The 16,932-nt window shown below is 32.7% G+C and overlaps 1 protein-coding gene across 2 annotated transcripts; it reads left to right on the top strand.

Moving 5' to 3' along the window:
- The first annotated feature begins 8,674 nt into the window (after nt 1–8,674).
- On the top strand, nt 8,675–13,907 carry LOC115953575 (cytokinin riboside 5'-monophosphate phosphoribohydrolase LOG7). Of its 2 annotated transcripts, none has more exons than XM_031071306.1 (7): nt 8,675–8,852; nt 9,923–10,020; nt 11,009–11,039; nt 11,671–11,770; nt 11,928–11,998; nt 12,765–12,908; nt 13,582–13,907. In XM_031071306.1, the coding sequence occupies exons 1-7, from the start codon at nt 8,745–8,747 to the stop codon at nt 13,675–13,677; spliced, it is 648 nt and encodes a 215-aa protein (XP_030927166.1). In that variant the 5' UTR covers nt 8,675–8,744; the 3' UTR covers nt 13,678–13,907. The 2 variants fall into 2 exon arrangements, with proteins under 2 accessions (XP_030927166.1, XP_030927167.1); XM_031071307.1 differs by lacking the exon at nt 8,675–8,852 and adding an exon at nt 9,591–9,670.
- The last annotated feature ends 3,025 nt before the right edge of the window (nt 13,908–16,932 follow it).

Raw genomic sequence — 16,932 nt, forward strand, 5'->3', positions numbered from 1 at the left:
TAGATTGGAGTAAGATAACACAAAACATGTTTGGAACCAAACTTTTTTCTTCCATAAATCAGTTGAATAAATGAATCTACAATTATATGGATATTGTTTTTCTTTTCTTTTTTTTCTTTTTTTTTTTTTTTTTTTTGAGAAGGAGGATATTGTTTATCTTTAGAATAAAAATTTGCTAATCTGTAATATATGTATACATATATTAAATCTATAATAATATATAAAATAAAAGATATTTAATTTTTGGTTGACCTTGGTGCGTGTGTATATATATGTTCCCATAAATTAAATTTATATTAATATATAAAATAAAAAATGTTTATCTTTTAGTTGACCTTGATAAATTAAATTTTCTTTAAATAGTTGAACATAATTTCATTTACAAATACAATTAGAATAAATTTCATTTAAATTCCCATTATGATTTAATAAAATAAAATATATAAAAAAATCCCATTAGGAGAGTTCGCGGATTTCCTTTTAAAAAAATCAGTGGTGGTACCATAATCTTTTTTAAGGGAGTCAAGTTAAATATATTGTATATGTTTTTATTTATTTATTTTTTAAGATAGGGAGCCATTAGTATTTAGTAATATTATACATTTTTATGAAAATTATAAGAGAGAGGAGGGAATTTTTAAAAGTCAGCGGGGCACCCCCTCATTGTGATCACTCTCTTGACTTGGAAAATTCAATTTTTATTTAAAGTGACAATCATATCCTCATTTTAATACCCTTTGACAAACTGAAATATAAGCTTTTCTAGTAAAGTGCTTGGGCTATTATTTAATTGTTTTCATATTTTTTTTTAAAAAATTACAATTTTGTGGGTAGTTGTGAGGCTAGAAGTCACTGTTCAGATATCACCTTCACATTAATGCGGTCAGTTGATTAGGTGCAGAGCATTCAATTTGGTGGTAGCAGCTTTCTTCTCAAATATTTCTCAATTTTCTGTTGACTCACTTCTCTCTGAAACTTATCCTCCCAAGCACAGTTGTCTATTGCCCAATACTTGATAGATGGTCGAACTTTAGGCTTCCACTTTGTTGGCCAAGGAAGGGTGGCTCCTCGGACAACGTCACGTATTTATTATGACCAGACCTCTTCCTCGGTCCAATAACTTACTTTCCTTCACTAAAACTTGTCTGTCCTCGGGCTCTTTGACGTCCGCAAGTGCGGCCCACAGCCCAGTATTCTTATCTGGGCCTTTCATCCTACAATAGCCCCTCGAAATTCTACTCTTTCTCTCCTCGTGGAAAAGTAGAGTTTCGCTTTTAGGTTACTGTACCTCCCACGCTTATGACATTTCCTTATATGTAGGCGTCTTTTCACCTGCAATGGGCATGCTCCTGACGCTTTGGCATTTGGGATGCTTTAGCATTTACTCCGCACGATGCCTTGTCCCCCATGTTCTACGGTATGATGAAAATCATACAGTGGAGATTTTCTCTAGGGATTCAAGTGGGAACTTTCCTGCTTACTTTCCCCTCCTATACAAATTGCTTGAAGAATCCAGATGCCTCACTTTTTGAATCTTTAACTCTCAAGAACCAGTCCGAGGTGCTCTTTCCTATATTTTAGTAAGTAACCTTCAGCCCACCTACTTATTTTTAGGACCTTTTCTTTCTCGGCCTCCTAGTTTACACCCTATTCTTCTAATATTCTCCACTCACATCTCAAATGGGTAGAACAGTGCACCTAAACCTAAGTACCCCACCTGGTTTCCCTTCTCGTGTTGGGCAATGAAGTCCATCATGTCATTCACTCGAGACAATCAAGAAATCTTTATCCATGCTCTTGTTATTTTCGAGGAGACATGAGATAAGTCTAACGTCAGGAACCCTAGTTTTAAGGTAGTATCCCTGAATCTTAAGGAGCTGACAATTATACACCTAGTTAAAGTTGTGATGGGTGAAGTTTACACCCATATTTTCATTGAGGTTGTCTACACTACCTAATATCCTAAACATGTTTGGGGAACACTAGGTCGGGTAGAGTTGGTGGGCAATCAAGAATTCCCTAGTTACTCTACCCATAGGGATCCTCATCCCTCCCTCTATAAAGGCAATCATAGGGATTACAACCTCTCCTTCTGATCTCATGGCATGCCATTCTCCTTGAAGGAAATGCCGGATCGAAACCCCAGCTAGTATGTTATAACGGGCCTTAAAGCTCTCTATGCCTTCTAGGGTGTCTACTAAGCTAGCAAATCTACCCATTTGAGATGTAAGTGGAGAATATTAGAAGAATAGGGTGTAAATTAGGAGGCCAAGGAAGAAAAGGTCCTAAAAATATGTAGGTGGGCTGAAGGTTACTTAAAAAAATATGGGAAAGAGCACCTCGGACTGGTTCTTGAAAGTTGAAGATTCAAAAAATGGGGCATCTGGATTCTTCAAGCAATTTATATAGGAGGGGAAAGTAAGCGGGAAAGTTCCCGCTCGAAGCCCCCAAAGAAAATCTCCACCATATTATTTTCATCATACAGTAGAACGTGGGGGACAAGGCACCGTGTGGAGTAAATGCTGAAGCGTCCCAGATGCTGAAGTGTTATAAGTGTGCCCATTGCAGATAAGGAAATATCATAAGCGTGGGAGGTATAGTAACCTAAAATCAAAGCTCTACTTTTCCCCGAGGAGAGAAAAAGTAGAATTTTGAAGGGCTTTTGTAAGGATGAAAGGCCCAGAGAAGGATATTGGGCTGTGGGCCACACCCGAGGACATCAAAGAACCCGAGCATAGACAAGTTTTAGTGAAGGTAAGTAAGTTATTGAGCCGAGGAAGAGGTCTGGTTATAATAATAGGTGACGTTGTCCGAGGAGCCACCCTTCCTCAGCCAACAAAGTGGAAGCTCGAAGTCCAACCACCCATCAAGTACTGGGCAATGGACAACCGTGCTTAGGAGGATAAGATGCAGAGAGAAGTAAGTCAACAAAGAATTGAGAAATATTTAGGAAGAAAGTTGCTACAACCATATTGAATGCTCTGCACCTAACCAATTGGCCGCATTAATTTGGAGGTGATATCTGAACAGTGACTTCTAGCCTCATAGTTACCCACAAAGACTTCAGGAATGTGTTAATGGGACAAGTATCAGGAAGATTAGCAATCTGATCTACACGAGGACGGCTAAGATGAAAGAAGGAAAGGGGATATAAAAGGAGGAGGATTCCATTACAGGGGGGATCATGAGAAAACCAGGAAAGAAATTACTGTGTAACCAAGAACTTGAATATTTGTATAAGTCTGAGAAAAATATTTAAGAACATACCATCTTTGGACCAGACCGAGGAGTATTTTTCTTTTCAAACTGTTTGTCTTATTCATTCTTACACCAACTAGCCTATGTGATCTATACTTTAACTCATTGAACGTTCATTAACAAGCCCACTCTCTAACAAATATATTGTTTTGGGCTTATTGGGCCACTGTCCAAATCTCTTAGGCTATGGATCAAAACGCGTCCTTACAATTTTTATTTAGAATTTTTCTACTCATTGAAGAAAGTAATAGATTTTGATTGATAAGGTATGATGTGGTGGAAAATTGTATAAAACTAAAAAGAAATAATTATTTCTAATATTGATGTATTACTGTTAATGGAAGACTATTAATTTAGTATATTTGACTAAATTCAAGCTTAATATTATTTTAATTGGTTTTTAGAAAGCCACATAAATGTGATGGAGATATATTATACATTGTATTTATAAGCCTAAGAAGCTTTTGGAAGAATAAATAATTTCAATAAAATTTCTAGGAATAAACCGAACATGTGAATCTTACATCCTCAAGAATCTTGTAAGGTTTTAATCAAACAAAATGAGGATGTTAGATTTTATGAAAAAATAAATAAATATAGAGAGAAGAAAGAGAATGCAAGAATTACATATTTTGGCTTAACTACCTACATACACAAGATAAAACTACAGCTACACTTTCATTATATTCTCAAGTTTAATACACCCTAAGCAGAGTATATATAGGAATCGGAAGATAGTTCTAGGTATACATGAGTTTAACAGTATAATTGGGCCTCCTAGGCAATACACAAAAATAATAATATGAAAAATAACTATATTTTGCATATAAGTTTAATTAAATACCGAGAATTTAGATTAATTTACATGAAAAAAACGAGGAAAAGTGGGGCAAAACTGAGAGTTTTTTTTTATATCCTAGATTTGAAAAGTATGTATGCTCAGAATTGCACGATATGGGTTTTATATTTCAGTTAACCAACCATTTAATTTTCAAGATTTTGAAAAGTGGTTGGCCTCCAAATGACAGTTTACACGTGAGCTGCATGGCTAATAAACGAGACAAACGATAACAGACATCAAATTATACTTATATTATTCTAAATGATATTAACGTCTTTGTTTAATGAAAGATCGATATGAGTTAGCTATAAAGATTTTAGATGTGACGATAGATAAAAGTAGTTAATGGTCTTTTTCTCAACAAAAAAAAGAAAAGAAAAAAAGTAGTTAATGGTCTTACAGTATAAAATCTTCTTACAGATCTGATCTTTAATTTCCTACTATATCTCGAGATACATTTCCTCTATCTATACATTATATATATTTTAAGATGTTATCTAAAAACCCAAATCTAATCGAGGTATGCCAATATATAAAAATAAAAAATCTTGGACATGTTTATGTTTAACCAGTGCCTGGTCCAACCTTTAAGTCATTTAGGCAATGACTTAGAGCCACCCAGTAGGAGAAGATCTTTTATAAAATATAATATGATATATTTATATGTCTTATAGTATACTAAAAATAATAATTAAAAAAAAAAGTAAGGGCCCTTATATTAGCTAATAGACTATATTGTTTGTGTTTTACAATGTAAATTTTTTAATAAAGACCCGATAAAATTTATTGAATAAAATTTATTTTTATACATAATTATTATCTTTTCGAATGTTATGCACTCTATTAATAATTATTATTTTATATTATATCATCTATGCATGCGTGAGAATGCGATCCGGTAGAGGTCAATGTGTCATTGGGACATTTAGCATGATAGACAAGGAAAGAGTGTCGTTATCACGAATCTGGCAAAGAATTGTGTTACCTATCGGTGCTGATGAAAGATTAGGGGTGGCAATTCGTGTTCGCGTGTCGGATTCGTGCCGTGTCAACTTATGAGTATCCGACTATATGAGTTAATACTAACCTAACATGTTTATCAAAATAAAAAAAAAAATTATGAAAAAACAAACAAATAAATATTTTTAATATAAAATTTAGAACTAACAAGTAATTGCATCACAAATAATCATTTAAAACTAAAACATATCACAAATAATCAATCACAATATGTCAAATAAAATAGACCACAATAACTAATAAGTTTATATACCTAGGGTTTGAAAGGTATATTAGTAAAATGTTATTTAATTACATGGGTCAGACGTGTCAAACAGGTTCCATGAATTGAACTATAATCCAACTCGTTTATTAAATGGGTCAGCCATGTCAACCCGAATATGACACGAACCTATTAATCCTCAATTCATATCCTGTTAATTTTGTATCGTGTTGTGTCCAATTTTGCCACCCCTATGAAAGACTCAATGTACATAAGTGTGGTGGTCGAGTCCCTTTTGAATCAAGCCAAAAAAGGTCTTCCATCTGAGATTTTGAGCACAATGTTCCTAAAGTGCAGGCCCTCATCTCTCTCTCTCTCTAAATGGGTCATCAACATCATTATCTCCCCCATTGGTTTTGGCCTTTTCCCCCCCTAATTGGCAAGTTCAATACATACATACATACATACATATATATATATATATTGAGAGAGAGAGAGAGAGAGAGAGAGAGATTTTGCATTGCATTCTTTTGTTATTAGGATTGAGTTTATAACACATGATGGTCTACATTTGAATTGGCTTATCTGTTTTGTTAATGGATAAAATTTAGGTACAATTTTTTGGGTGTAATACACTAAATTCTACAATTAAATTCAAATATATAGTTTTGGTAAGGGGTCGAGAGAGGCACCCTTGCCAAAACATGCCTGAAGAGTGATCGGGCCCAATTCATCGTCAAACTAGACCCGATCCAACCTAGGGACTCAATGTGCCGACAAACCAGAAAATTTGAGGAGCACGCCCCATTTGAGGAGGCCCCATAAAGGGTATCTCGTGGGAGACAAGGAGGAAATCGCCCAAACTAAAAGATAGAGAACTGAAGAAGGCTATAGTGACAAAGGCAGGCGAGAGGGAGAGGAAACCTCCATGTAAAGCAACTATCACTTTCGCATTAAATACACTACAACAACTCAACCCGCCGCATTAATGGCAGAATGACACCTAAATAGTGTTCACACAGCCTGTATCCTACTCTACCATCGCCAGCCAAGTAAGGATGAAACAAATATCTAGGAGAAGATTGACTGTCCTCTAAATGGAAGGCTAAGATGAAAATCAAATGGTTATAAAAGGGGAAAGATCCCACATGAACAGGGATCGAGAGAAAAGCATAAAAAAAGGCTTAGAATATATATTGTAAAGTTCTCTCTAGTGTAAAAGTGATCCTCGACTAGCTCAAGAAGAAAGATAAATAATAAATTCTGCTTTCATTCAAACTTCATTACTGTTGAGCAAATCTTGGACTTATTCCTTTCACTTCACTCAACGAGCTAGTAGCCTAAGAAGCCCAAGTGTTGGCCCGCACACCCATCTCTATAAATTTATTGTATTGAGACCAAGATCCAGCCCAAGCCCATCAATAGGGCTCATCTTGGTTTTTGCATCCCTACAATTTCATTGAATTTAATTGTCTTTGAAAAAAATATTATTTGTGTCATTGGTCAATGCAACCATGTGTTTGAATATAATTGGAGAGTTTAATATATTTTACATAAAGAACTATATCTAAGTTTTGTCGTTTATTAATTTATTTGTTTGTTAAAAGTATATAAAATACAATTGTACTTATTACCTACAAAAGTGATAATTTTAAAATATTGTACACAATAAATTCAGCTAAATAAACAATATTTGTTTTTATTTTTAAAACAACTAAACCAAACGGATATGTATCATATATACAAAAAACATAGAAAAAGGTTTATTTTAAAATTTTAAAATCTATTAATCTATAGCACAATCCATGGTGCCTATGACCATGATAAAAAACTTCATGACAAAGAAAGGTCTCTCCTCACTTACATAACTGATTCATGATCCGATGCAAGTGATTTTTGGGCTTCATAGCTTAGGTCTTCTGCTATTTTAGCATACCTTATGTAAATGCACTAATGCTATAGACAATGCTTTTCTTAATATTCAGTTTACAATAATTTATAATCAACCATTTATATAAGGAAGCAGTGTCTTGGACACAATAGTTGAGTTGATAAGTTTTTACTATGATTCACATTTGAGTCTATCACTAACATTATTCTATTATCTATCATTAGTAACTTAACACATTATTAAATATGATATATTTTGTGAAAATTATTGTTATTCTAGATTACTATGCAATTTATTACCATTATATTTTGTTTGGTATATTTGTTTTCCCAATTTATTACATTTATTTAGTTTATATATAACATTTAAAAATTTTACATATTTGGATATGTTTATATGTGCAATTTATTACCATGATATTTTGTTTGGTATATTTTTTTTTCCCAATTTATTACATTTATTTAGTTTATATATAATATTTCAAAATTTTATATATTTATAGATTCTAGTTAGCTCAACTGGTAAAGTCTCTGATGGTTGTATAAGAGATTTGGGGTTCAATCCTTGCCTATACAAAAAACTAATTGGTGTCTTGGTCTGATAATAAAGAACTATCAACAGGAATGGACGCTATAAGTTAAAACTCTCTAAAAAAAAAAAAAAACATATTTGGATATGTTTATATTTGGAAAAAATTTAAATACAATACCTTAGATGCAATGCATTAAGTTTCTCAATTGAATTCAAATACTTGGCTGGCCTGACCAATAAGAATAGTATATATATTTTTCAAAGAATAATTAAATTCAAAACAATAAGTGCTTACCTAATAAGTACTTACCTTTATATTAGAACCTATTTTTGTTAAAGTCTTTAAGAGTGAATTTCACACACATATATATTTTTTTTAGAAAGCACACATATATATAATTATATAATTATATTAAGTTAAAGTAAAATTTATATCTTATATAAAAAATAAAAAAGAACTCATATCTCTCTTTCTTTTGTATGTTCGTTTCTTAGAGGAAAAAAAAATTATTATTTATTTATTTTTGTTGAGAAGGCCAAAGGTATTTATATAAGTTTCACCCTGTATATTTTTACCTAGCTTATTATTTAATACAAATAAACCAATAAAAATAAAGCAAACCAAAACCACATGGTTAAATGAAATATATTCCAGCCGTGGAAGTGGGAACACAATTAATAATTGTCCACAGACCCACTTTCGTCACACACAACACCATGTTTTCTAACTTTCCATAATCTAAAATAAATTAATATACATACATCCAAGTGTATCATTTTTTTTATTTTTGGTAATACAAGTGTATCATATTATCCTATATATAAAAGAAAGTGTATCGTATAACTTACTTGGCCAAGGAGTTTAACAAGTCTTGAAAGTGGGTTTGAGAGGATTTTTTTATATATATATTTAAACAAATACCCCCTTTGTTCTCATTCTCAACCCTCCTCCCTTGTTCAAGGAGATCATTATATTCCAAGAGAGAGAGAGAGAGAGAGAGATGGAAGAGACAAAGTCCAGATTCAATAGGATTTGTGTTTTTTGTGGGAGTAGTTCAGGGAAGAAAGCCAGTTACCAAGAAGCTGCTGTGGAACTTGGAAAGGAACTGGTAACGTTAAAATCTCTCCCACCCTCTCTCTCTCTCTCTCTCTCTCTCTCTCTCATGGATTTTGTTAAGAGTTTTTCCCAGAAAGATCAGTACTTTATGGAAGTACATGCGTTTTTCAACACATTTTTGAACTTCTATTTCTTCTCTGATCCATTTTTGATTCAAAATGCCATCCGGGTTTTCTATCTCTATCATCTTTCCTTGTTTTGGTAAATTAGATTCAATGAAGGTGCATTGTCTTGGGACCAAAAAAGAAAAAAAAAGTTGTTCATCAAGTTGGTGCAATTTTATGGCTTTCTGTCTTCCTGAATATTTGTGTGAAATAACTTCACATTAATTTTACCTCTTAATGCATTTATTTCTCTAACCATTTAATACTTTCCCACAAATTCTTTATTCCCAAGTGAGTGCACTGTACATTATCCAACTTTCCTTATAGAGCTAGAGAACTTGGCTTCGAATCCTCTTTCACTCATTTATTGTAAGAAAAAAAAAAGTGGGTGTGTTGAGCAAGCAAGCTTTCCAACGTGGGCTTATGATTGTTGAGGAATTAGGGAAAGGTTTAGGGTTTATGTTTGGCATGAGTGAGAGAGAGAGAGAGAAGGAGAGGTTGAGATTGCTAGCTGTAACCTCACTGTCAGTTGAGCAGCCTTCTTGCATGAATGATCTCTCTCTCTCTCTCTGTAGAGTCTCTATGAGTATTATGGTTTTTTATTTTTAATTTAAACCTTGTTAAAATAATAATCTCCTGCTTTTTCCTGGGGAACCAAACGTGCTCCCTTGGTATCATGACTCTTTAAGCGTGTCACAAACCTTGGGTACCTCCACAACCATCAATGACCAAAAACCTCCATGATTTTTGTTTATGGGGGGTTTCCTTCAATTATAGTATTTATTATTTTATTAGGCGGTTTACATTTCAACCGAGGCTTATTATCACTATTATCATTATCTTATTTTTATTTTATTTTTCATCTACTCCTATCTCACTTAGTACTAAATTAATGTTTGTTTTAATGATGGGTTTTGTGACATGTGTTAATGGGTCTGGTTTTCGATGTGTTTTGCAGGTGGAGAGAAGGATTGATTTGGTCTATGGAGGTGGGAGCGTGGGATTGATGGGTCTCGTCTCTCAGGCAGTTCATGATGGTGGGCGCCATGTTCTAGGGTTTGTCTCCCTCTCTCTCTCTCTCTTTTTTTGTCTTGGTGTTCCAATGTCAAGTAAATAGGATTAAGGAGTTTAATCCTAGGAAACACGGAAATGAATACGACATAGTGATAGGAGTAATTTTTTGAAAAATTATAACATAAAACCCTTTAAAACTTCAGCATAAGGAGAAAAAACCAAGACGCATGATATATAAATATAACAGAACAGTACTTGAAATGATTTTTATTGTCAAAAGATGGGCATTATTTCTCTCCCCATAATTGCCACTCTTTGTTTTCTTTGCAAGCTATTTGCTTTCTCTCAAATTCTTAAAAGCATGCACGTTTTCCCAATTTACTATGAATTGGGTTCTCCAACCACCTTGAGGCAGACATTATGGGATCAAATGCTGGGCCATATTATAAAATGGACATTCACTTTTCTTGTCTTTTCTTTTCCTTTGAACAAACTGGCCACATCTTGGAGGGTTGTATAACATAATAATACTCTGACCAAATGAAAATCATGGTTTCAATGCACAGAATGCTAGTTTGTCTTAGTGTACACTGAAGAATCTAACAAAAGTGTGTGTTTTTACTAATGTTTAGGAGGCTTTTTGATCAGTTGTATAAAGTTGTATGCCTTTTGGTCCTTGCAGTGTCAGTACACTCGGACTTAAAGTTAGAAAGATTGAGATAGAAAGGTATTAGAAAGTATGAGAAGTTGAGAACTTTTGGACACATTGATTTGAGAATTGCTTTTGTTTCTTTTTAATAAAAGTGTCAATAACTTTTTCTCTAAAATGGACCATCGTGCTCATCTCAGTATCATTGGCCAATGCTATTCTTTATTTTTAAGAGGTGCACAGGTCAGTCTGAGTTTTTAAGTTGTTCCAAAATAATATTTAGGGTAATGGTTATTTAAAAAATAATATTAATAATGAGAAATGCTATGTTGGAATGGTACTGATTTATGTTGTGGGTTTCTTTTTTTCTTTTTTTTGCAGAGTTATTCCAAGGAGTCTAATGCCTAGGGAGGTAAATTAATACAATCCTAGCAAATCTTTACATGTGCAATTTCTTCGGTCTTGATAGCAAATACAGCTTTGTCATTTATGGCAACAAAATTTAATTGGACAAGGCATGATGTGACTAACAAATCAAATGTTATCTTCATTTTCTATCTTCTTTAAAATCCAAGGCTTATGACGACACTAGTGACTAAGTACTGAGGTGTAATTGCTCATTTTGTGTGTGTTAATTAATATACCTTGGTATTGTGTTATTTTTGCATTTACTTCCAAGCAATACTATTTTTAAATTGGTTTGAAATTCATATTTATTCAATTATATTTATGTTGACATTGTTATTCAAAAATATATTTTTTCCTCTATATAATAGAGAAAAATATAAATTAATTTAAATATATCTCTTGTGTGCTTTAGGTTAATATCGAATACTCCTACTTTTTTTTATTTGATAATTTAATTATTATCGGTGGGGGAAAATGGATTCGAATCATCACTCTCCTTGTTAAGGAGATCAACCAATGTTGTTTAGTTACAAGACTCTAGAAAATATTCCTACTTTCTCTTTAAAAAAGTGATTTTCAGCATCTGAAGTTGGTGATATTGTGATATTAATATGACATGTTACCAATTGTTGCAGATAACTGGTGTAACAGTTGGAGAAGTGAGAGCTGTATCTGATATGCACCAAAGGAAAGCTGAGATGGCTCGTCAAGCTGATGCATTCATTGCGCTCCCTGGTATGTATGATTTTCTATTCACTTTTTTTAATGGAATCCTTGGTATGAATTGGTCCTCAAATCAGGGTGTGTAACATTTTTGGAATATAATATATAGTCTCAGTCACATGCTATATCTTATGTTAGAAGATTAATCATGTATATCACATTATCTCAGGTGGATACGGCACAATGGAAGAGTTGCTGGAAGTCATTACGTGGGCTCAACTTGGAATTCACCACAAACCCGTAAGAAAAATTTCCTTCCGTTCCTCGTGTTATGAAAGGTCAAGATTTTAAAAAAACCTACTTTGACCAAAGAATTTTCACCACAAAAGTACAATGAAGATATTGGGTATAATATAATAATAAGCTAATAATACAATTGTGGTCAAGTTAATGTTGAAACAAATACATCTTTTTATATATATATATATATATATATATTTGTTTGCATTAAATAGCTCTTGTTGCTGCCTCCACATGATAACATGCTTTATGACTAACTTATTAATTTTCTAGATTCACATCTCTCCACGTTTCATGGTCCTATTATGCAAGCATGATTTGTCATGTTTCTTGAGTACACGACTGTTTATGGAGTGGCAAAGTTGAATTTGATTTTGGCCAATTCATGATCTCTTATTGAATAAATGGGGCTATATAAGAAAAAAATCTAGTTTACAAAATGGGAATCAATGCATGTGGTACTTAATTTGGATTCACATGGAAAAGATAGCACAAGATTTGGCATTTAGAAGAGTCATGGTTCTTCATGATTTGGAAATTTTAGTGGGGAAAGAAGATCTCCGTTTGAATGGGAAAAAAGGTTCTCATAGAGTATAAAAACAATTAAAAAAAAAAAAGAATGATAGAATTGTTGGTCAAAAGAAGTAGTTTGTCTATGTTTTTGGTCACAAGATAGAAGATTGTTATTGTTAATATTATAGAGATGTTTCGAGTTGGATATTATAACCTATTCTCTCTCACTAATTTTAAGACAATATATTTGCAGGTGGGGCTTTTAAATGTAGATGGGTTTTATAATTCCTTGTTGTCTTTCATAGACAAGGCCGTTGATGAAGGCTTTATCTCGCCAACCGCACGTCGCATTATCGTGTCCGCACCAACTGCCAAACAATTGGTCATGGCACTTGAGGTAAATATAGCTGCTCTTCTCATCTGTAACACAACATTGTATGAGTAAACATCAGCAATAATGCCAAAAAGTGACACCTTTGAAGACTGAACAAAGCTTTCACACTTTGCAGACTAGTTACACGGAAGGGACACAGCTCGTGTCCAGTGCAGTCATGCACTGGACATGTGTCCAAATCTCAACGTGTCCAATGAACTAATGCACTGGACACAAGCTCCACCCATACTGAAAATAGATTGAGATCTAGTGCAATAATCTTTCAAGGATTGAGCATTAACGTGTCCAATGATCTCAGCTCTTAAATCAAATGTTTTAAAACCTTTAACTTTTTTACTACTACTTCTCACACCAACGCCTTAATGCACACAAAATCTCATATTCTCTATCCTTCTAGTGTTGGATCATACATAAGAATGACGTAAAAGGTTAAATTACTACAAATTTTACTATAAAATAATACAAAAGGGCATATAAATGTGATAGATTTCATTTCAATAATGTAATAATAATTTTTTGTGATGGGTGATAAATTAGCTAAGAATGACAATTAGTATTGAGGGTTGGTTAACTTTTTCTATAAAAAAATATATATTGCAAGGAATTTTCACAAAAAATAAAAAATACCTTTGGGTTTTTGTGGATGTATCATTTTTTTTCTTTTGTTTTGTACCAGGAATATGTTCCAGAGCATGATGAGATAACATCGAAGCTGGTTTGGGAAGGAGTGGATAGACTAAATTATGTGCCTGAATCAGGGGTTGCTACGTGATATCTGTTTGAATCAGAATCGTACCAGGCTTTTTGAGTTACGCAAACCTAGTATATACGGTTATACGGTTTACAAAACCGTACAAGCACACGTCTTTTGGGGGTGTCTTTTTTTTTTTTTTTTTTTTTTTTGGCATATATACAAGTCTGAAGGGAAAACGAAAATACTGTAACTCTTTTGTGGGACTCAAAGAATCAAATTAATTAAGGCCTTTTTTGCTTCTTATCTCATATAGTAGCCTGTATTTCTGGTACTACTTTTTTTTTCGTTCACATTTTTTTTTATCGTTTTTGGTCTGTACTAATATTTAGTTACTTTAATAATTTTAGGAATCCAAATGGTACAACGCGAATATACCTTCTCTTAGATCAGTTAAAAAATATTTAAAATTATAATAATGCTGAATATGTTGGGAAGCCACAATATATATATATATATATATATATATATATTTATATGTTACTTATGGGGCAAATCATAATGCTTCTGAGTTCTGAGATAGAATTTACATGAGATCGAGGTAGCTAACTTGTACTTACAATATAGAATTTAAAAGTGCGTATATATGACGTGTTATGTTGACGAAAACATGTAACAACTAAGGTTGATGAGAACGTTTTAACAACAAAGAAGGTTCACATCATCTTTTACTTATAAGAAATTTGACAAGAAATTTGATACCCAAAAGTTAAAAATAAAAAAATAAATAAAAAGAAAAGAAAAAACATTATTTAGCTTAGGTTGGGCAAATGTAGAGAGAGAGAGAGAGAGAGTAGGGAACACAATAATAATGAAGAATGGACTTTAACGAAGACCGGGTGCATTTTACATTGTGTTTTTGTTGAATAATAGGCAAAGCCAATTTCTTGGTTTCCATGCACAAGTTTATATTACGTTCAACATGTAATATAATTATTGATTATATAAAAAGAATTGGTTTTTTTTTTTTTTCATTTATCACTTACAAAATTTCTCACAATACTAATAGTTTTTTTTTTCCTGCCAAAAGAAAATTTTAAAAATTAAAATTGATACAATCGTACATAAGATCAATCATTTTCACAAGAAAATTAATTGGATTAACTATTATCATTTATAAATATGTGTTAATAAAACTTGATAACAACTTAATTAGTAAATTTGCATCTAAGCAAGAAGAACAATTTTTAAACATACATATATAAAGAGTTAAATAAATATTTTATTTATTTGATATTTAAATATTAAGAAAACCCACTTAAAATTATCGTATTAGGACTCAAAATGTATTCAATCAGCCCTGCACAAATGACAAATTATATTATTATAAACAAACCCAATAGTCAAATTTTCAGTCATTTTTACTTTGTTCTACTCTCCTGGCCTCCTTCTCCTGTTATGGTTTCAATTCTCAATCCAATCACCTACAAGATTTACGGCTTTTAAGAAGTTTCTAAACTCTCAAGCGACTTTAATGTACGTATTGCTAGAGAAAGACCTCTTTATCCGGATATATAGTTGTAAAAAAGGAAAAAAAAAAATGTCTATAGTTGCAAATTGGTGTTAGACCAAAATAACAATAGATTAAAGCTATGCTTATGTCTCCCTCATTTCAAAAAGACTTTTTTGTAAAGCTTTTGGTGGAAACATTTGAAAGATTACTTTGATTGTGGATTATAGAGACTAATAAAAGTCTCCTTTCCCTCAAAGATGTTCGGTGCAAACTACAAGCCCCACTTTCATCATCATCTTTATTTCAATTTCATATTACTTAAAGAATTATAATACAAGTTTCAAAATCAAAGTAGAAACATAATTTTGGTTTTGTATTTTGTCTACTAGCTGGCAATATGTGTATAAAGTGTGCATGACAATAATCCGGTCGTTGCGGCCCTGTTGATTCGTGGGTCTCTCAATTTACTATTTCGAATCTTAGCTGATGCTGATGCCGAGCCCACCTGCCGGAAACTGATAGGGATTGAGCAAATTGTGTACAGCAAAGTGAACACTTTTTTCCTTTAAGTTTGAGATTTGTCAAAGTGCTACTAGGCTTAATCCTAAATATATGAAATTTTAACAAGTTTTTGAAAATTTGGCCCAAAAACTATGTAAACATGAGGTCAGCTCCTATCTACTCCTAATTCTCTCTCTTTTTCTTTTTTTTTTTCTTTTCTTTTTTATTTTATAACTTTGAATTGTAATACACACACAAAGTCAATTATTTGATATAAATCAAATGAACTTTAACCTTTTAAGAAGTGTAAGCGTGAAATTTATATGTCGGCCTGATAGGCAGTTTGTCAAACCGTGTAAATTTTTTGTGTTCTTTGTGTGTGCTTATTATTTATTTCCGCTTTTATTGTTATTGATTTGAGTCTTAGGGTGTTAATTGTGTTAGGTTCTAAGACTTTAGGAACTAAATGTACTAGAACTTCACTTTATATATATTAGCAAACCATGATCAAAACAATGAGTTTAGGTTTAGACTTGCTCAAAGTTTATTTATTATAGTTTGAATCGAGCTGAATGCAAAAACTTACTATGCAAAATTGGAAAGCTCGATCAATCGAAAGTAAGGCTCGATCGATCGAAAATCATATTTGCAGAATTTGAATTAAGCCCAAACAACAATTCAAGCCCATTAAGGACTAGGGTTTCAGGTCTACTTTTTCTAATATATAAAGGAAACTCTAAGCATGTTTTTATAAGGTTTTGAGAGAGAGATTAGAGTGCATCTTGTGCCTCTTTTGTAGATCTAGGGTTTCGTACCCAAAAGCTCTCTAAGGTCTTTGTTGAGTTATGTATTGAATCTTTTGTGAGATCTAAGAGGTGTTTACCTTCATACACACACATAAAGCCATCAAGATCAAGATTTGCATCATGAACTTGATGGTGGTTTCAGTTGCTGCATAAAGAACTTTCAAGAAGATCCAAAACCTTTGAGTGGAGTCTCAAAGTCACAAGTATGAGAACTTGTGGTTGCTGCAGACCAAAGAAGTAGTTTATGGACTTAGAGTTGTCACGTGGTCGTGGTAGTAAGTTTTCTACTTGATGTAGCAATAAAATGTTAGTGATCTAAGTTCTATTGTACAAATTTCAATTCTTTCATAGTGGATTTGCTTTTTACCTTAAGGATAGCTAGGTTAAATCCTCCGCAAGTTTTTTATCAATTTGGTTTTCCTAAGTCATCATATCATTGTGTTCTTTATTTTCCGCTACTTTACATGATATAATTGTTTTGTTTTAATCTAGATCTGAATAATAAACCTAAGTATT

Source organism: Quercus lobata, chromosome 7, assembly GCF_001633185.2.
Source record: "Quercus lobata isolate SW786 chromosome 7, ValleyOak3.0 Primary Assembly, whole genome shotgun sequence".
Taxonomy (NCBI): Eukaryota; Viridiplantae; Streptophyta; class Magnoliopsida; order Fagales; family Fagaceae; genus Quercus; species Quercus lobata.

Coding starts and splice junctions, on each gene's coding strand:
- LOC115953575 (XM_031071306.1), top strand. CDS start 8,745: ATGGAAGAGACAAAGTCCAGATTCAATAGGATTTGTGTTTTTTGTGGG. Junction 11,040..11,670: donor GGAGTCTAATGCCTAGGGAG/GTAAATTAATAC, acceptor CAATTGTTGCAG/ATAACTGGTGTAACAGTTGG. Junction 12,909..13,581: donor AATTGGTCATGGCACTTGAG/GTAAATATAGCT, acceptor GTTTTGTACCAG/GAATATGTTCCAGAGCATGA.